The following is an 18966-nucleotide window of genomic DNA, read 5'->3' as shown; positions in this document are numbered from 1 at the left end:
ACAGCCCAGGAAAATATGTGAATAGGAAGCAATCTGAAAATGGCACTTACTTTGAATATCTAACCATAGGAGCACATATTTTCACAATAGTCTCAGAGTGAAACAAATCAACTGGATTTCTTAGCGGACATTGAAGGATTTCTCTGGACTGACTACTCACATAAAAGTTATCGGGCCACATCTGCAAAACAAAAAAAAACATGAGACAACTGAGAAAAAAGCAAACTCTTTTAATCTAGCTAAGCTTGCAACATTACCCTATTAATTGCAAACTTTTTTTAAAAAAAAATCCCCTTTGATCAATAGCTTCAGTAACTTCAAGCTCAATAAAACACTTAAAACATATTTTACAGCTTCATAGCCGTGTCAAAATAAGCCAGGTTATATTCAGAAGGGATTTTGCCCCATGAGACTTCACCACAAAGTTTTGTTTTTTTAAAACTATTTGCATACACATCTGAAGTTGTCCCTCACCAAAAAATACCAAAACTGGCTAACAGAAGTGACAATCTGACATCCTGATTCAAAAGTTGCATGTTTCAATGGATTGGAGTCTCAATGGCTGAAATTTCAGAGGGCCTACTACGTTGGTCAGTTGCAGCAAAAACAAAGTACTTTTTAAAACTAATACTGTACATTTTATTGCACATAAGCCTTCGCGTACTACAGACCAATTCAAGCACCACACACTCTTTTTATATTCTGATGAAGGGCTCCACTCCTTGAAAGCTCATGCCAAAATAGTGTTGGTTTGCCACCCAGGGCCAGCCCAAGACAATTTTGGCAACTGAGGCGAACCACAAAATAGTGCCCCCTCTCCTTGCCAGAGAAGAAGCAGTGAGTGAAGATCCACTCCAGGAACAAAGGGGTGGGGGATAAAAAGGGTTCCTGGGATAAATCAGTCAGTAGAGCTTGAGACTCAATCTCAGGCTTGCGAGTTCGAGTCCCATGTTGGGCAATTGGACAAAAAAGATTCCTGCATTGCAGGGGAGTTGGACAAGACAACAGCAACAACAACAACACCCAACCCATTTGTCTGAGTTTCCCTTCCAACTCTATGATTCTGCGATCTACATCAGGATCTGCTGCCCCTGTGGATTCTGCCGCCCAAGGTGGTTCCCCCACCTTGCCTCTCGGTGCGGCTGGCCCTAAGAAGGCACAATGCCCTTGTCAACTTGCTGAGGCTACTATTAATGGACGAGACTCTGAAATCGCCACAAATTGTACCACTAGGCGCTGTGGGTTAAACCACAGAGCCTAAGGCTTGCCGATCAGAAGGTTGGTGGTTCGAATCCCCGCGACGGGGTGAGCTCCCGTTGCTCGGTCCCTGCTCCTGCCAACCTAGCAGTTCGAAAGCACGTCAAAAAGTGCAAGTAGATAAATAGGCACCACTCCGGCGGGAAGGTAAACGGCGTTTCCATGCGCTGCTCTGGTTCGCCAGAAACGGCTTAGTCATGCTGGCCACATGACCTGGAAGCTGTACGCTGGCTCCCTCGGCCAATAAAGCGAGATGAGCGCCGCAACCCCAGAGTCGGCCACGACTGGACCTAACGGTCAGGGGTCCCTTTACCTTTAGGAGCCTTTCAATAGCCCTAAACATTCATGGGGGTGGCTAAGAATGATGGGCAAACCCTTGCTCAAAACACAGCTTCTCCCCTCCAAATAACAGAAGGAACGTCCTAAGCAGCAAAGAAAGATGGAAAGAACCAGGACGTCAGCAGAGGCAAAAAAAAGGAAAAGCCTGCGAGAAGCTCCTTTCGGGATGTGACGGCGGATTCCTATCCGCGCCTCCAAGCCGTGGAAGAACACTACGGAACGCTACCTTGTCCCTTCTGGCCCTTCCGCCTTTCCGTAGGGCCGGAGAGCAGCCGGTTTCAGCGGGAAGAGAAGCCGAGCGTCCTGAACGAAACTAAAGGGAGACTATAGAAACAAGAAAAGTATAGAGGGAGCGAACAGCCTCGATTTCCGATATTTTTATTTTTTTTAAGGCGCTGCTCCTTTATTACCTCGACATTTCTCTCTCTCTCTATCGCACTGAGACTTACCGCGGAAAGTTACCAATCGGGTTTAGGGCGGAGGTAGCGTTAAATATAACGAAGAAGCGAAGGAAAGTTAGGACCGAAGTAGTATATACGTCTAGACTTTGGTATATCTACGGGTTAGAGCCAGTTAGAGCCTTATGTGAGGCGTCTCAGCGGGGCCGGCCGAAGACTTACCAATATCGCAGAGTTACGCAAGGTCTGCGAATGCTGGGTTCCTTCGAAAGCGAGGGACATCTAAACAGGGACATCGTACGGTGGTGATAAGGCGAAGACGCGTCCTTGCGTGGGCAAGGAGGGCGTAAAAGCATTTTGTTGATAAACTGTTCGAGTTAAAAAGAAAAAAAAATTTTTTGGGGAAGTATCTGAATTCTGCACAAAACGGACCGCAGGGATTCTTAGGCTGGAGTTTGGAGCGAGACTGAAGGGCGGGCGACGCTGGGCTGGAAAAACGGAGCCATGCTCACCCGATCATCCTGCTCTAGAGTCGGACGGAGCTGCAGGGCTACGGATGAAGCCTCCTTCGCTGAGACACAGCCACGGCAACGATGCCCTGTTGACACCTGCAGGGCAATTTTTGGAAGGGCTTAAGCCTCGTTTCCCTTAAGAAGCAACGCCCGCTGCCGCATTATTTTCACTTTCCAATTCATTCATTTCATTTAAATACACTTTAGCTTGTCCAGCGGCGCATACTTCTCAAGTTTCGTACGCAGCACATTACCAAGGGGGCGCAAACATCCATCCTGCCTCTGTAGCAAACTTCTTCTTGTTTCCCCCCCCTTTTTTTCCTTTAAATAATATTTATTATGAGTTTAAAGATTACAAAAAGAAGGAAAAAGAATTAAACAAATCAATATAATACAATACAAAATCAAAAACACTACATAGAACATTGAGTTAACAAAACAAAAACAATTAAAAACACTTCCAATATTTTCAATCTTAGCTTTCATTCACTTGTTTCATTGACTTCCTCACGCCTCCCTTTTTGTATTCCACTTCAATTAACTGTTTCAGCAATTCCTTTCCATCTTCCTCTGTTTTCTGTCCTGTAATTAATCTTAACATATTCTAACCTTGTTTTTTCCCTTTAATACATTAACAATGTATTAACAATCTATCTGTACCTAGTTCCTTATAACATTTCTGCCAAAGCCATATAACTTCATTCCACCATTTTTCTAAAGCTCATTAATTTTGTAGCAAACTTCTTCTTGAAGGAGACGCCCAACTGCTACCCAGTCACAGTTTGCACTAAAAAAAATATAGATATATCAGATATATCTATTAAATTTCCTGAAATTTCACATATACATTTCCACCCATAACAAGATCTTCCTTCTGTTTTGTCGACTTCCCATTTTCCATGGTGATTTTTTTTGCAGCACCCTATCTTTCCCCTCTCTCGTTCCTTCCGCTGCTCAGAGTTCAAATCCTGCACAGGCTCCCGTTCCCTCGCTCCCTATATGGCACTGCCGATGGACATTCCCACCCGAAGGAACCAGGAAGCGGCCCCTCCGGCGTCCGGTTTCGCCTCTGCTTTCGCACCTCTACGTTTCCCGCCGCCTCCCGCGCTTCCGGTCCCGCCCATCCTGTGGCCCGGAGGCGACTTCCTGTCCCAGAGTACCTTACACCGAACCATGGACCACAATGGTGAGTTGGGGAGCGGGCGGGGGACCGGGTGGGCCAAGCGGGAGCCTCGCAGCTTCCCCGCCCGCCCGGCGGCGGCCTCCCGCTCCGTCTCCGCCCCGGCGCGGAACCGGTAGCCGGAGGAGGGCGGCGGGGCCTCGAGGGCGGCGGGGCCTTGTTTCCAGCGGGAGGGCGGAGCGGTTCGAAACGCGAGGCCTGGCGCGGCCTGGGACTCGGGGGGGGGCCTTCAGGCTGCGCTAGGCCGCCCGCTCCCCTCAGCGGCGAAGGCTCGCGGCCCTTACTCCCGAGTAGGCCCCGCTCCCCTCAGCGGCGAAGGCTCGCGGCCCTTACTCCCGAGTAGGCCCCGCTCCCCTCAGCGGCGAAGGCTCGCGGCCCTTACTCCCGAGTAGGCCCCGCTCCCCTCAGCGGCGAAGGCTCGCGGCCCTTACTCCCGAGTAGGCCCCGCTCCCCTCAGCGGCGAAGGCTCGCGGCCCTTACTCCCGAGTAGGCCCCGCTCCCCTCAGCGGCGAAGGCTCGCGGCCCTTACTCCCAAGTAGGCCCCGCTCCCCTCAGCGGCGAAGGCTCGCGGCCCTTACTCCCAAGTAGGCCCCGCTCCCCTCAGCGGCGAAGGCTCGCGGCCCCTTACTCCCGAGTAGGCCTCGCGGCCCTTTACTCCCGAGTAGGCCCATGTCGAGCGAGCCGCCGTCCTCCGACAGGGGGTGGGGAGGCTGCTGACCTGCCCGCCTCGCGTCTCGACAAGCTTTGCGAGGCGCAGCCTTGGGCCGCCTCTGGAGGGAGCGGGGCTTTAAGGCTGCCCTTTGCTGGCCTCCTCTCTGCTGAGCCCTTCAGGGGTCCTCCCAACTGGGGTGGCTCCCCTTTCGCTCCCTCTGTAGCACCAGCCGAAGCAGGTTTCCTTCTCCCGCGTGAAAAGCATCAAGGAAGGGGGCTTCCCCGCTGGCCCCAATGCCGGATTTAAGAATCAGCTAAACAAGCTATATAGCTTAGGGCCCCATTCTCTTTTTTATTTATTTATTAATATTTATTAAATTTTATATAACCAATAAAAGACATTCATAATAACATAATATTTTCCATTATCCACATTTCATTCTCCACTTTGGACTTCCTCACATCTCTTGTTCCTGCTTTCTAAACATAAATTTTACCAGCAAATTATTAACTTGATTTAATTCATATAATATAATTTTCCAATATTTAATGTCTCAAATTTTGGGATTTAACATACTCTTATTGAAACTTAATCATAATATATTAATTATCCCAAATTTAACTTTTCATCTTCCGATTGAATTTAAATTTATATTCTTTATAACTAGTTTGTTGAAGCCATGTTTTTGCTAATCTTACATCTTTCTTAACAATCATACAATTTACAATATTTTTGTAGATAGTCCTTGAATTTCTTCCAGTCTTCCTCCACCAGTTCTTCACCCAGGTCTCGGATTCTGCCCGTCATCTCCAGCTTAGGGCCCCATTCTCTTAGGGGCCCCCAAACAAATTTAAAGAAAAAAACACCTGAATGTACATTTCCAAAATAGAAGATAAAAAGCAAATAAACTTTGTACAGCTTTCCAGCCCAAAAAAGCATCTGGCTGCCGTATGATTTCTGCTTAATTACCTATGTTTTGATAGCTTTTTCCGGGGGACCGACCGTGCTTGCAAATACCGGGCGCCTCTTTTCTTTGGAGTTTCTGCCGCAGGGTCACTCCTGAAGAAAGGCTTTCTCTCCACGGGGAGGGAATGCTGTTTTGGGCGCCTGTGGCCTCCTTCAACTCCGGAGATCCCTCCAACCCACAGTGTGGCCTTTTAGATGCAGGAAGGCTTCCTGGACTTTTTGGGGGTTGTGAAGCCTAGCAAGCCCCCTCTTTCACCCCTTTGGTGAATGCTCACCCCTCGGAACTCCCGAGATGAGCGTCCGAGAGCAATCAGCGGCAAAGCGGAAGTCCTAAACTTTGATAAAATACATATTTTGTTATGTGCAAATGGTTTTTAGATACCTATTAGGTCCATAAGTTGCCATATAGCATATAAAGGTAAAGGTAAAGGTACCCCTGCCCGTACGGGCCAGTCTTGACAGACTCTGGGGTTGTGCGCCCATCTCACTTAAGAGGCCAGGGGCCAGCGCTGTCCGGAGACACTTCTGGGTCACGTGGCCAGCGTGACATCGCTGCTCTGGCGAGCCAGAGCCGCACACGGAAACGCCGTTTACCTTCCCGCTGGTAAGCGGTCCCTATTTATCTACTTGCACCCGGAGGTGCTTTCGAACTGCTAGGTTGGCAGGCGCTGGGACCGAGCAGCGGGAGCGCACCCCGCCGCAGGGATTCGAACCGCCGACCTTTCGATCGGCAAGCCCTAGGCGCTGAGGCTTTAACCCACAGCGCCACCTGCAAAACACACACACCACAATTTGTTGTTGACAAAGGACAGCTGGACATATAAAGGGCCCCATTATCTTCAGTAGCTTAGGGCCTCATCAAACCTAAATACGGCCCTGGGTGGCCCGTTTTCTGTACGTGCAAATGGATGTAGTAGCCCATGTCCCCACCATCACCACACTCCCCACTACATGTGGGTCGAACATGACTCTGAAAATAATAATGATAATAGTTTACAGTGGTGCCTCGCAAGACGAAAAACCCGCTAGACGAAAGGGTTTTCCATTTTGGAGGTGCTTCGCAAGACGAATTTCCCTATGGGCTTGCTTTGCAAGACGAAAATGTCTTGTGAGTTTTTCCGACTTTTTTCCCCTCCCCCCCCTTTTTCTAAACCGCTAAGCCGCCAATGGGCTTGCTTCGCAAGACGAAAAAACCTCTAGACGAAGAGACTTGCGGAACGGATTCTTTTCGTCTTGCGAGGCGCCACTGTATTGAGTTTATATACTGCCCAATACCCGGAGGTCTCAGGGCAGTTCACAGAAAAGATCGCGACATATATAATCAGAATAAAAGCTACAACCCAATAAACAACACCCCCCCCAAGAAAAGAGCCACATTTTAAAAGGATGTTAAATAGATCAATCAAAGGTTAGCAGTTTTTTTTTGGGGGGGGGGGTTATTGGTTAAGGGTTTTGTGGCGAAATGCCTGGTTGGAATTGCACAGCAGGGCAAACATGGCTTCCTCCGATTCCCCCCGCCCCCACCCCATGTGTTAGAAGTACTATCTGGAGTTGGTAGTACAGGAGTTTGGGAGGCAACGGCTTGAATCGGACAGGGGCAGCCTGCAAAAGTGTCCCTGTCGCTTAATGGGTTAAGCTTGCTTTTCTTGTTGTTGATTTAATCATGCTGCTTTAAAGCATAAATCATTCAACACGAATAGGAGTTATTAATGTTGGCAGTTGTTGTAAAAGGGGTTATTATGGTGACCAGAAGGTAATGGAAATGAGTAAGATTTTGGAACACAGAAATAAAGCAAACCATCAAATCTAGCACACGGAGAGCCACTTTATCTAAATCGTGTAATTTGGTATTTGAATGATTTGTATTAATAATTGTATTATAAATTGGTATTGTTGAAATGAGGCTATTACTGGATTGTAATTGAAAGCTAATAAAAATTATTTTAAAAAATCTTGCTGCTTTAAAACAAAAAACACAAACAAACAAAACAAGGCAAGGTTTAAGCATCTTTACTAGATAGAGAGTATTGATAGAAACTCCTTTTATCTCTCATGAAGTAAAATGTGTAAACACTGGTAGCTGTTGAGCATTTTTCCGGCTGCTTTTGGGCTACAATTCCCATCATCCCTGACCACTGGTCTTTCTAACTAGGGATGCTGGGAGTTGTAATCCAAAAACAGCTGGAGAATCAAGTTTGTGAAACACTTACCTGTTAGGTTGCTCGTGCCCTTTTAAAGCCTGCATCTTCTCATAGGTCTACTGATTTTGTTTGCCATATTGGAATTTATTAAAAGCAGCTGAGGAGTCTGTGCTCCTCCATATGCTGCTGTACTACAACTCCTATCGTCCCTGACCTTTAGTCATGCTGGCTGGGAACAAACGCTGAATCCATCACAGAGTTATAAGATGTATTTCTGAAAATGTCACTGTCAGCTTATGTGTACGAAGATGGGCTAGGACCAGGAAGACCCTGGTCAAATCTCCTTTTACCTATGAAGCACACTGAGTGACTCCTGGCCAGTCATTCTCTTTTACCTGCATCTAGCTCACACAGCTGTTGTGGGAATGTTGTAAAGGAGTAGACAGCCACCCAGAACTCCTGGGAGGAAGGGCAGAATAAATATGCAATAAAATAAAATAAATTTTAGGCACATTTGCTGTGGGCTTAAACTATCGATCAGTTCTAGTTTGAAACACTTGCAAAGAAACACATCTGATATGGATTGGGATCTATTATAACAAGGAACACAATTATTATTTTGAAGCAGGTGCAATTTAGATAGAATTATAGATTCACAGATGTGTAACTTTGAGTTGATTTCCAGTTACTTCATTATACAGTAAGAGATACAGTGGTGCCCCGCAAGACGAACGCCTCGCAAGATGGAAAACCCGCTAGACGAAAGGGTTTTCCGTTTTGGAGGCGCTTCGCAAAACGAATTTCCCTATGGTCTTGCTTCGCAAGACGAAAATGTCTTGCGAGTTCCTGCGGTTTTTCCCCCTTTTCCTAAGCCGCTTATCAGCTGATCCGCTGATAAGCCGCTTAACAGCTGATCGCTAAAAGCCGCTAAACCGCTAATAGCGCTAATCTGCTAAACTGTCGATGGGCTTGCTTCGCAAGACGAAAAAAACGCTATACGAAGAGCCTCACGGAACGGATTAATTTCGTCTTGCGAGGCACCACTGTATGAGAAATGCTAACCCTTCATTGAATTTTTCTGTATGTTTCGCTCTTTTTACTTAGAACCAAATAATAACAATACTTGGTTGTAATCAAAACAAAATAAAAAAATTCCTTCCAGTAGCACCTTAAAGACCAACTAAGTTAGTTCTTGGTATGAGCTTTCGTGTGCATGCACACTTCTTCAGATACTTCTTCAGGTATCTGAAGAAGTGTGCATGCACACAAAAGCTCATACCAAGAACTAACTTAGTTGGTCTTTAAGGTGCTACTGGAAGGATTTTTTTTATTTTGTTTTGACTATGGCAGACCAACACGGCTACCTATCTGTAATTGGTTGTAATCTTCACCCTAGGAGCAATCCCAATTGAATTAAGTAGGATTTACTTCTGAGCGTACATGGCTAGAATTGTACTGTAAGTGGCCTAATTTGCAGGCAATAATTAGTTTCTTCAACACCTTTACATGTATATATAGTTTCTAGTATCAGAGTTTAGCTTTCTTTTGTACATAAGGTAAAGGTAAAGGTACCCCTGCCCATACGGGCCAGTCTTGACAGACTCTGGGGTTGTGCGCCCATCTCACTTAAGAGGCCAGGGGCCAGCGCTGTCCGGAGACACTTCCGGGTCACATGGCCAGCGTGACATCGCTGCTCTGGCGAGCCAGAGCCGCACACGGAAACGCCGTTTACCATCCCGCTGGTAAGCGGTCCCTATTTATCTACTTGCACCCGGAGGTGCTTTCGAACTGCTAGGTTGGCAGGCGCTGGGACCGAGCAGCGGGAGCGCACCCCGCCGCAGGGATTCGAACCGCCGACCTTTCGATCGGCAAGTCCTAGGCGCTGAGGCTTTTACCCACAGCGCCACCTGTGTCCCAACTCTTTTGTACATAGGACTGTATTAACAACAGAATAGACTGTGTGTCTGATGAGATGATTCCTCATTATACACTCTAGATTTGAATAACTTTGGGCTTATCCGCATTTACCCTTTGCCCTTTCTGGGCACAAGTCTGTGCTTTCCCAGTCTGTAGCCAAGCAATTACTTATTTATTTTGCCCTTCCATTACCCCCAGGAAACCCCCCTCTTTAACACTGAATTGGAGTATTTTAGATTTTCTGTGGATTGTTGTTTGCTCTGATGCAGCTGCAAAGAGCGGGTGTTCATGGAGAAAGTACTCAGACATAGAGCTTTAAAGTGTGGCCTAGAAATGGGGCACAAAAAGGAAGTCTGGATGAGCCTTCTGTTAGTTTGATTTGTGATGATGCGGTAACTGCTCCAAAGATTCTTCCTATTTTCCTTGCTGCTGAAACCACTGAGCTGCTTCCGAATTGAGTCTAGAGAGGTACACGTGAAAAGTACAGGAGATCCTCTTTGAAAGTAAGATTACATCTTTCAGAGGGTGAAGAAGAGAAGCAGTTCTACTAATTTGCAGAGTTCTTTCAGCTAATGAAAGTTCATGAAACTGGAAAAATGAAAAGCGTCACTTCAGTTTTTATCAGTCATGTATCCTGCCAACCTAGCAGTTCGAAAGCACATCAAAGTGCAAGTAGATAAATAGGTACCGCTCCGGCGGGAAGGTAAACGGCGTTTCCGTGTGCTGCTCTGGTTCACCAGAAGTGGTTCAGTCATTCTGGCGACATGACCCGGAACCTGTCTGCGGACAAACGCCGGCTCCCTCGGCCTATAGAGCGAGATGAGGGTGCAACACCAGAGTCGGTCACGACTGGACCTAATGGTCAGGGGTCCCTTTACCTTTACCTTTATTGTGCAAGAAAAGACTGCTCCCTTCCCAAGCAGTTCATAGTCTAAAATTTCTACAGCAGGCTTCTTCAACCTTGGCCCTCCAGATGTTTTTGGCCTACAACTCCCATGATCCCTAGCTAGCAGGACCAGTGGTCAGGGATGATGGGAATTGTAGTCTCAAAACATCTGGAGGGCCGAGGTTGAGGAAGCCTGTTCTACAGTATGGCAGGCAACAAGGAGAGTTGGGATAAGAGGCCAGAGTAACTGGGGAGGAATTAAATTACAATTACTTCAACTTTATCTCATTTGGGAATTAGGACTAAGGAATTAATCTAGCCTTCACCAACCTGGCACCTTCCAGATGTTTTGGATTACAACTCCCCATTGGCCACAGCAAACGTCTGGCGAGAACCAGGTTTGTTAAGCTAAAGGTGTCACAAAAAACTTGAGTTTTGAGGAGGAGATCTGACCTAGCAACTTTGTTATGCTAACTTTTCTTAAAAGCAGTGGTTTGCAAAATGCAGAGTTCTTCATGAGAGGATATTCAGAAATGGTGCAATTTACCTGTTTTATATTCATTCATTTATTTGAATTTATAGCCATTGGGTCCAGTCGTGACCGACTGGGATTTGTGGCGCTCATCTCGCTTTATTAACCGAGGGAGCTGGCGTACAGCTTCCGGGTCATGTGGCAAGCATGACTAAGCCGCTTCTGGTGAACCAGAGCAGCGCACGGAAACGCCGTTTACTTTCCCGCCGGAGCGGTACTTATTTATCTATTTGCACTTTGACGTGCTAGGTTGGCAGGAGCAGGGACTGAGCAACAGGAGCTCACCTATTCCTTTATTTTGTTTTAATTTTCAGGCTGTAGGCTTGCTCTGGTATTTCAGGATAAAAAACAAGGAGAAATATTTGTTGACATTTTAAGGAAACCTTGTCTAATATTTTTTAAAGCTGTAATTCATAATAGTTGGCTTAAAAAGAAAAGCTGCTAGTACAAGGCAAGGCATCCCATTTTCACCAATAACCTTATCAAATGCAGTCCTCTGCTATATCGCATACTATTCTAGGTGGGGGGGTGGCGGTGATGGAGGACTGTATTGAATAGAAGGAATTGGTGGAAATGATTTGCCCTGCTTTACAGAACTATTTCTGTTAGCATAATCCTGCCTTTGAATACTTCCCTTTGTTTTTGTAGTTAGCCTAAGTATTAAATCTGCTAATCATTAAAGGATATTTTTTGTTGTTCCAGTAAAGTTAATGCTGTATAATTATTTGACCTTAAATTGACAGTATTTGAGCAAATCTTTTTTGATCAGTTACAAACCAGATGTTCACTGTTTCTCAATCTTATGACATCTGGGCTCCCCTAACCCTTCAGGGTGAGGTGTGGGATTGGGGGAATGGAATGGAATGCTTCAAATTTGTTTTAAAAAGTAGAAAACTGCATTACAGGGTGGAGTTATGACCTAGTCTATTCCTTGCCATTTTTAATATGTAGGGAGTTTTGTGTGTGTGAACTTTCAAACATAACATTTTCCTTTTGTAGTCTGAAGTAGTACACTCTAGGAATATGTTTGCCGTGTGGTGAGTTTTGTCTGGTTTGGTCCTTTTTTTGGCTATGCCACACTACAAATAAATGCTATAGTTTGACTTAGCTATTGTGGTTGCTGTTTGCAAAAGGTAATCTATTAAAGCATGATTTTGTTACTTGCTATTGTAATCATTCCCGCAGAAGTACCAGGTGAATACATTTTTTAGTACTATTAAACATAAATCCGTCTAGTGTCAGAGAGAGTTGGTTAATAATAATTTTACATTAATAATAATAATAATAATAATAATAATAATAATTTATTATTTATACCCTGCCCATCTGGCTGAGTTTCCCCAGCCACTCTGGGGGGCTCCCAATCAAATGTTAAAAACAGTACAGCATTAAATATTAAAAACTTCCCTGAACAGGGCTGCCTTCAGATGTCTTTTAAAGATAGGATAGCTTTTATAGCCTGTTATTCTGTAGAAACTCTTTGAAAACTGACAGTGGCATTTTTGTCAGCAGGGCTTAACAAAAGGCTTTGGTTATACAGTGGTGCCTCGCAAGACGAAATTAATTCGTTATGCGAGTTTTTTCATCCTGCGATTTTTTCGTCTTGCGAAGCACGGACTTTGGAAAAGCTTCAAAAAGCACCAAAGTCTTCAAAAACCTCAAAAAAGGCTACCACACCGCGTGCTATGAGTTGCTCCTCGAAGTGAATGCACGGTTTTAAGAAAAAGGAAACAAACTCGCAAGAGAAAGGAAACAAACTTGCAAGACGTTTTCGTCTTGCGAAGCAAGCCCATAGGGAAATCCGTCTTGCGAAGCAACTAAAAAAACGAAAAACCCTTTCGTTTTGCGAGTTTTTTGTCTTCCGAGGCATTCGTCTTGCGAGGTACCACTGTATTGGGTTAATTTGAAAGGGTAAAAATTCTTTTTAGCATTTGGATAAATCAATACAGATACATATCTTTTATTTATTTTTTACATAGACAATGATTTGCAAGGTACAAATAGTTCCGGATCATTGGGAGGTCTTGATGTTCGTCGACGCATCCCTATAAAGCTAATCTCCAAGCAGACAAACAAAGCTAAACCTACACCACCTCGTCCTGCGAGAAGTATGAATAGGTTGCCATCAAAGGCTGGTGAAGAAGGTAAGAGAAAAGCTGTATCATAATTCCAAAAGGCTTTAGCAGCTTTTGCCATTTATAAAAGGTATTTCAGAATTGGCAGTTTGCAAAAGATAAGCTGAAGAGTCCATGGGGCAAAAGCAAGGTGGATTTGATTTAAATCATGATTTAAATCACTAGTCAGTAAGACTTGATTTAAATCATTTTTTTTACAGAAAGACTCTTTCTTGCTTGTATAATCTTAATATTTACAACCAGATGAAGGTTTCATTTTTGGAATAATAAATTTTCAGAGTAGTTTTTACACTTATATCAAAAATTACTGATTTGGTTGTACAATTAGAAATACATAGATTATTATGAAATTATCGTGAAGTTTAACTGTTTATATTTGGACAACTTTTCTGCTGTACTTGATTGGAAGGAGAAAAATAATCATTTCCTTAATAACAAGAAAATTAAACAATTCATTTAAGTAAAACAATAACATTATAGCATATGGATCCATGTTTGTTAACTGACGTGGTTAAACAGTTAAAAAAAAACCCTAGACTGAGTTTTAGCACACATGAAAAACTTAAAACAACTCCTTATTTCCTGATGAATAGCCCTTGGACTATAATGTAACTTAAATAGAAAACTATCTGTAGAAGGATTTTTCCTCCAAAAGCATTTTATTGTAAAAATCCAATTTAAATTTTAAAAAATCCAATTTAATTTTTTTTAAATCGATTTTTTTCAAAAAAAAAAATCATTGATTTTTATCCACCCTGCTTGCTTGTTATTATCTAATCTGTTATGCCCTTCCCAACAAAAAGAACAACCTTCTGGATCAGACCAAAGGCCTGTCTAGTCCAGCATCAAGTTCTCACTGTGGCCAAACAAAAGCCTGAGGGAAACCTGGGAGCAAAACACTAGCCCAAGAGCATCCTCTCTTCACGTGGTTCCCAGAAAGTGGTATTCAGAAGCATTCCTGCCTTCAATGGTGGAGGTGGAGCATAGCCAACATGGCTATAGGTCATTGATAGTCCTCCATGAATTTGTCCAATGCTCTTTTTAAAGCCATTCACGGTGGTGGCCATCACAGCCTCCTGGGGGAACGAGAGCCATAGCTTGACAATGTGCCGTGTGATGCACTTTCTTCTTTCTGCCCTAAACCTTTCAGCATATGACAAAATGGCATTATGTGTCAGTGTGAGTGTAGCTAAAACCCCCCACCCACAACCAGTTACCAGCAAGGTTGGTCTAAATTTTTGGTTTGTTCCCTCACAGAAGAATTTGACTACAACGAAGAAGAACGATATGAATGCAAAGGTGGTGATGTGTTTAGTAATCAAAGAAGATTTCCTGGACACCTCTTCTGGGACTTCAAGGTTCAGTAATTGACTCCGTAGTTCTGAAATACATTCTGATTTTAAAATTATAAAGTCAAAATGTTGTTTTTAAACAGGGATTTATTTTTTAATACAGTGGTACCTTGGTTCTCAAACTTAATCCGTTCCGGAAGTCCATTCCAAAACCAAAGCATTCCAAAACCAAGGTGTGCTTTCCCATAGAAAGTAATGCAAAACGGATTAATCCGTTCCAGATTTTTAAAAACAACGCCTAAAACAGCCATTTAACGTGAATCAATGTACTGCAGTCACACAATCAAATCAATCAGTAGCTGAACTGGGTTCCACACAGTCACAAACACAAACAAAAAAAGCCGCAAACACAAAAACCCAAAATAAATAGCAAAAACAGACAGACCTCAGCGTAACACTCAAAACGGAAGTGTAACACTCAAAGCGGAGCATGTTCAGCTTCTGAAAAAAGTTCGCAAACCGGAACACTTACTTCCAGGTTTGCATTGTTCAGGTTCCAAGTTGTTTGAGTACCAAGGTGTTTGAGAACCAAGGTATCACTGTACCGTATAGTGCCTAATCTGTTGTTATTACTTAATACAACTGAATAGAAATTTTTGTCCTCTTCACAAAAGTTATGGGGGGCGGGGAGAGAAAGTGGGCCGCATAGCTTCCAGAAAAACGTACCCAGGATTTTTGTCGATTTCTATGCATTTAAAATATGCAAGTGTAATCAGCTGATGAAATACGATGCTTGCCATTTTGACAGATAAATTTACTAGGAGAAAAGGATGATACTCCAGTCCATTTCTGTGACAAGTGTGGGCTGCCAATCAAAATGTATGGACGCATGGTAAGCAGAACTATATTGATCAACTCAACACAATCATACAGCTATGTCATATGGATAGCCATGTCTTCTCCATGCAGCTAACTTACAATATATGCTCGTTTAACTTGTGTACATTCAGCTTTACGTGCTTGGCAAATTTTTTAAAATATGCAAAGGGGCAGACAATTGGGCGGGGCGGGCGGGGAATCTTTGACAATCCCACCCATCATTGAAGCCAGTGTGTTTGGACTATACGTGATTTTGGCTGTAGGCGCTATCCCTAGAATGTAATCACAGTGTAAGTTGAGTCACCTGTTTGATGAGCTGTAAAATCACTCTTGCTTTTGTATCATGCAGAGCCCTGTTAAATTAAATTTGATATGGTGTTCATTGAAAAATATCATGGAAAAAATATTTTGATGTTCTTTTTCAATAGTGTGTTTTCCAAAACACTGGCCTATACAGTGGTGCCCCGCAAGACGAATGCCTCGCAAGACGAAAAACCCGCTAGACGAAAGGGTTTTCCGTTTTTCGAGGCGCTTTGCAAGACGAATTTCCCTATGGGCTTGCTTCGCGAGACGAAAACGTCTTGCGAGTCTTGCGATTTTTTTCGCTTTCCCCCCCTTTTTCTAAGCCGCTAATAGCCGCTTTGCCGCTAAGCTGCTAATAGCCGCTAAGCCGCTAATAGCACTAATCCGCTAAGCCTCTAATAGGGTTGCTTCGCAAGACGAAGAGACTTGCGGAACGGATTCTTTTCGTCTTGCGAGGCACCACTGTACATATGATTTCAGTTTGCTTTTTTGTGTGTCTCTGCTCCTGAACCCCTGACAGAAAGCTCTTCCAGTTTAGCAAACTGAATGTTGAATTGCCGTTTCGTTCGTCTCTTATTTTGTATTCCATTTGTATCCCGCTTTCCTCCATTATTCCTTCCCACTCTGTTTTATTCTCACAAGAACTGCAAGGTAGGTTAGGTTGAGAGATAGTGACTGGCCCAAGGGCACCTAGAGAGCTTCATGGCTGACTGGGGATTTGAACCCCCATATCAGGTTTTTTTATTGTAATTTAGGTGTGGACAGTTTCTTCCAACCATAGAGTACCCAAGTTAATGGAAGTTTGTCATTAGCTTTGAAGAAGCTCAGATTGCTCTCAGAACTGGGTTGTTAAAATTAAATCCTAGTACTGGATATCGGATGTTTTAGTTTGCAACCCATTTGTACATGGAACAATCCAGATTCCTAACATTGTGGTTATGTATTTTAATTGGGAGACACTTGCAGAACCAAATTGTGTCCAGCAGATGGAAAGGGAAGCCTATATAATAAGGAAATGTATGAAATACAGCACCACTAGGTATCTAATTTCTCTGCAGCTTCGTGGACATTTTAAATGTAAGAATTTTATTTTCAGCAACATGCTTTGGAGTATTCTTGCTGTTATTTGCTTATTAGTGTGCAAAACATCTTGCAGTCCTGGTAGCTGGGTAAGAATCTATTCTGAACAAAGCATTGGATGGTATCCTGTTTAAAAGTGAAGAGTTTGCAAAGCATTGATTTGCTCGTGTGCTTTTCTTTCCTGGTTTTTTAGATACCCTGCAAGCATGTTTTCTGCTATGATTGTGCTATTTTACATGAGAAAAAGGGTGACAAGATGTGCCCAGGGTAAGTTAAACTGACGGATGTGTTTTTGTAGGTTGGGGAAATGCACTGCTCCTTTTTTCTGGTGATCAGTTGTGTGTGACTTTACTCCATGTGTTCCCTCACTAAGGGGTAACATGTAACTCAGCTCTTGACTGGGGATGAGAGAAAGGAAGATGCTGGTAAATTGGACAGGATCTGTAGTTACCCATGACAAAAGGGGTTGTATCCAGCAATTATATTAGATAGGCAACACAGTAGTCTGCAACAAGGTTATGGGATTATTATTATTAGTAATAATAAATAATAATAAATTCTGTTTATATCCCGCCCTCCCCAGCCGAAGCCGGGCTCAGGGCGGCTAACAACAATAAAATTATTATTATTATTAATAATAATATAACAATAATATAACAATAATAATATAACAATATTGTTATATAAAGATAATATAACATTATTATTATTATTATTATTATTATTATTATTAATACCCTGCCCATCTGGCTGGGTTCAGTTCTAAACTTTACCTTGCAAAATTCAGTGTGCTTTCTTTCTAACCAAGGGCGCTATCCCTGCCACAAATTTTAAATTGATATTAATGGAGAAAGATTGTGTTCAGAATATTATCCCAAGGTATACATAAGCTATTATAATACGAAGCAGCTAATCTTGTCCGTCCCGTCCCCCCATGATTGTTTGTTTATGAACTTGTACAACTCGTAGTAATGCCTGCAAACCGCTTTCTTGTTTCTCCCCCCTCCCCGATATAGCTGTAACGAATCCGTGCAGCGAATTGAGCAGTGTGTCCGGGGGTCTCTCTTCATGTGTAGCATTGTGCAAGGCTGCAAGAGAACCTATTTATCCCAGAGGGACTTGCAGGCTCACATCAACCACCGCCACATGAGAGCTGGCAAGCCAGTTGCGCGGCCCCCGCTGGAACCTGTCCACCCTCCGATCGCTCCTCCTCCTGCCGAAATCCCCGAGCGCTTCATCCTGCCTCCCGATAAGCACCACCTGAGCCACATCCCACCAAAACAACACATCCTGATGCCGCCCCCGCTGCAACACGTCCCTCACGAGCATTACAACCAGCCTCACGAAGACATCCGGGCCTCCCCGGCGGAGATGTCCATGGCTCCCCCGCCCCCTCGCTCGGTCAGCCAGGACACCTTCCGCATCTCGACCAGGAAACACAGCAATCTGATCACGGTCCCCATCCAAGACGATTCAAATTCCGGCGCTCGGGAACCGCCCCCACCGGCCCCGACACCTGCTCACCACCACCCCGAGTACCAGGGCCAGCAAGTGGTGTCCCACCCCCACCATATCATGCCGCCCCAGCAGCATTACGCCCCTCCCCCTCCGCCGCCGCCGCCAATCAGCCACCCCATGCAACACCCTCCCCAGGCTGGAGGCACTCCTCACCTGGTGTATAGCCAAGCTCCGCCTCCGCCAATGACCTCCGCTCCTCCACCCATCACCCCTCCCCCCGGACACATCATTGCCCAGCTGCCACCATATATGAATCATCCTCCGCCGGGACCGCCCCCTCCTCAGCACGGCGGCCCACCGGTCAATGTAAACGCTCCCCCTCCCCATCACTACAACCCGAACGCTTTGCCAAAGTTCAGTGAAGACCAAGGAACTCTCAGCCCTCCGTTTACTCAGCCGGGGGGGATGAGTCCAGGCATGTGGCCGGCTCCACGGGGGCCGCCGCCGCCGCCGCGGATGCAAGGCCCGCCTTCTCAAGCTCAGCTTTCCGGACCACACCATCCTGATCAAGCCAGATACAGGCCATACTATCAATGATATTAATAGTAATTTGAACTAAGAAGTATGACATAGAAAGGATAACTTTCTAAACAGCAGCCTTTTAATGGAGAGCTCTTTTTTTTCTGTTCTGCTTCATTTATTTGAAGAAATAAAAAAGTTTTAAAATGTGACTGTAAAAGTCTGGGGACTTAATTCTTAAGGTAAAATTTTAAAACCTTGATCGTAGGACTCTTTGACGACTGATATACTGTAGTGCTGTATGGCTCTGTAGTTGACAGTGACATTTTAACAGACGTTGTACCCATAGTCCGGTTGAAGTACCCCAGAAATGAACATTTGTAATATTTCCCAAACAACCGAACACTTACTGTACCACTTGAAGGTATTTTTGTTAAATCTGATGGTTAGTTTTATTTGTGATACGTTTCCTTTTTTTGTCAACCTGTGTATAATTAAATTTAAAATATGGTCCAAAAAA

The 18966-nt window shown here is 44.3% G+C and overlaps 2 protein-coding genes across 8 annotated transcripts in view; one reads left to right on the top strand and one right to left on the bottom strand.

The window, feature by feature from the left end:
* DUS4L (dihydrouridine synthase 4 like) overlaps positions 1 to 4469 on the bottom strand; it is a 15387-nt gene extending 10918 nt beyond the window's left edge. The window contains exons 1-3 of one of the 6 annotated variants that reach the window (XM_079993735.1): positions 4342 to 4469; positions 2507 to 2602; positions 51 to 181 (exon numbers count right to left, since the gene is read on the bottom strand). In XM_079993735.1, coding sequence (XP_079849861.1) covers positions 51 to 181 — 131 coding nt within the window. In that variant the 5' untranslated portion in view covers positions 2507 to 2602; positions 4342 to 4469. The other 5 variants (XM_079993732.1, XM_079993733.1, XM_079993730.1 and 2 more) reach the window with 5 other exon arrangements.
* Positions 3503 to 18966, top strand: CBLL1 (Cbl proto-oncogene like 1). 2 transcript variants are annotated; one of them, XM_079993676.1, is made up of 6 exons: positions 3503 to 3692; positions 12760 to 12924; positions 14176 to 14273; positions 15016 to 15099; positions 16663 to 16736; positions 17486 to 18966. In XM_079993676.1, the coding sequence occupies exons 1-6, from the start codon at positions 3506 to 3508 to the stop codon at positions 18522 to 18524; spliced, it is 1647 nt and encodes a 548-aa protein (XP_079849802.1). In that variant the 5' UTR covers positions 3503 to 3505; the 3' UTR covers positions 18525 to 18966. The 2 variants fall into 2 exon arrangements, with proteins under 2 accessions (XP_079849802.1, XP_079849801.1); XM_079993675.1 differs by having other exon boundaries at positions 14173 to 14273.

The sequence above is a fragment of the Podarcis cretensis genome (genome assembly GCF_951804945.1).
Source record: "Podarcis cretensis genome assembly, chromosome: 10".
NCBI lineage: Eukaryota > Metazoa > Chordata > Lepidosauria > Squamata > Lacertidae > Podarcis > Podarcis cretensis.
The sequence above is the reverse complement of the archived record's forward strand: the minus strand, read 5'-3'. Positions and strand labels throughout refer to the sequence as shown.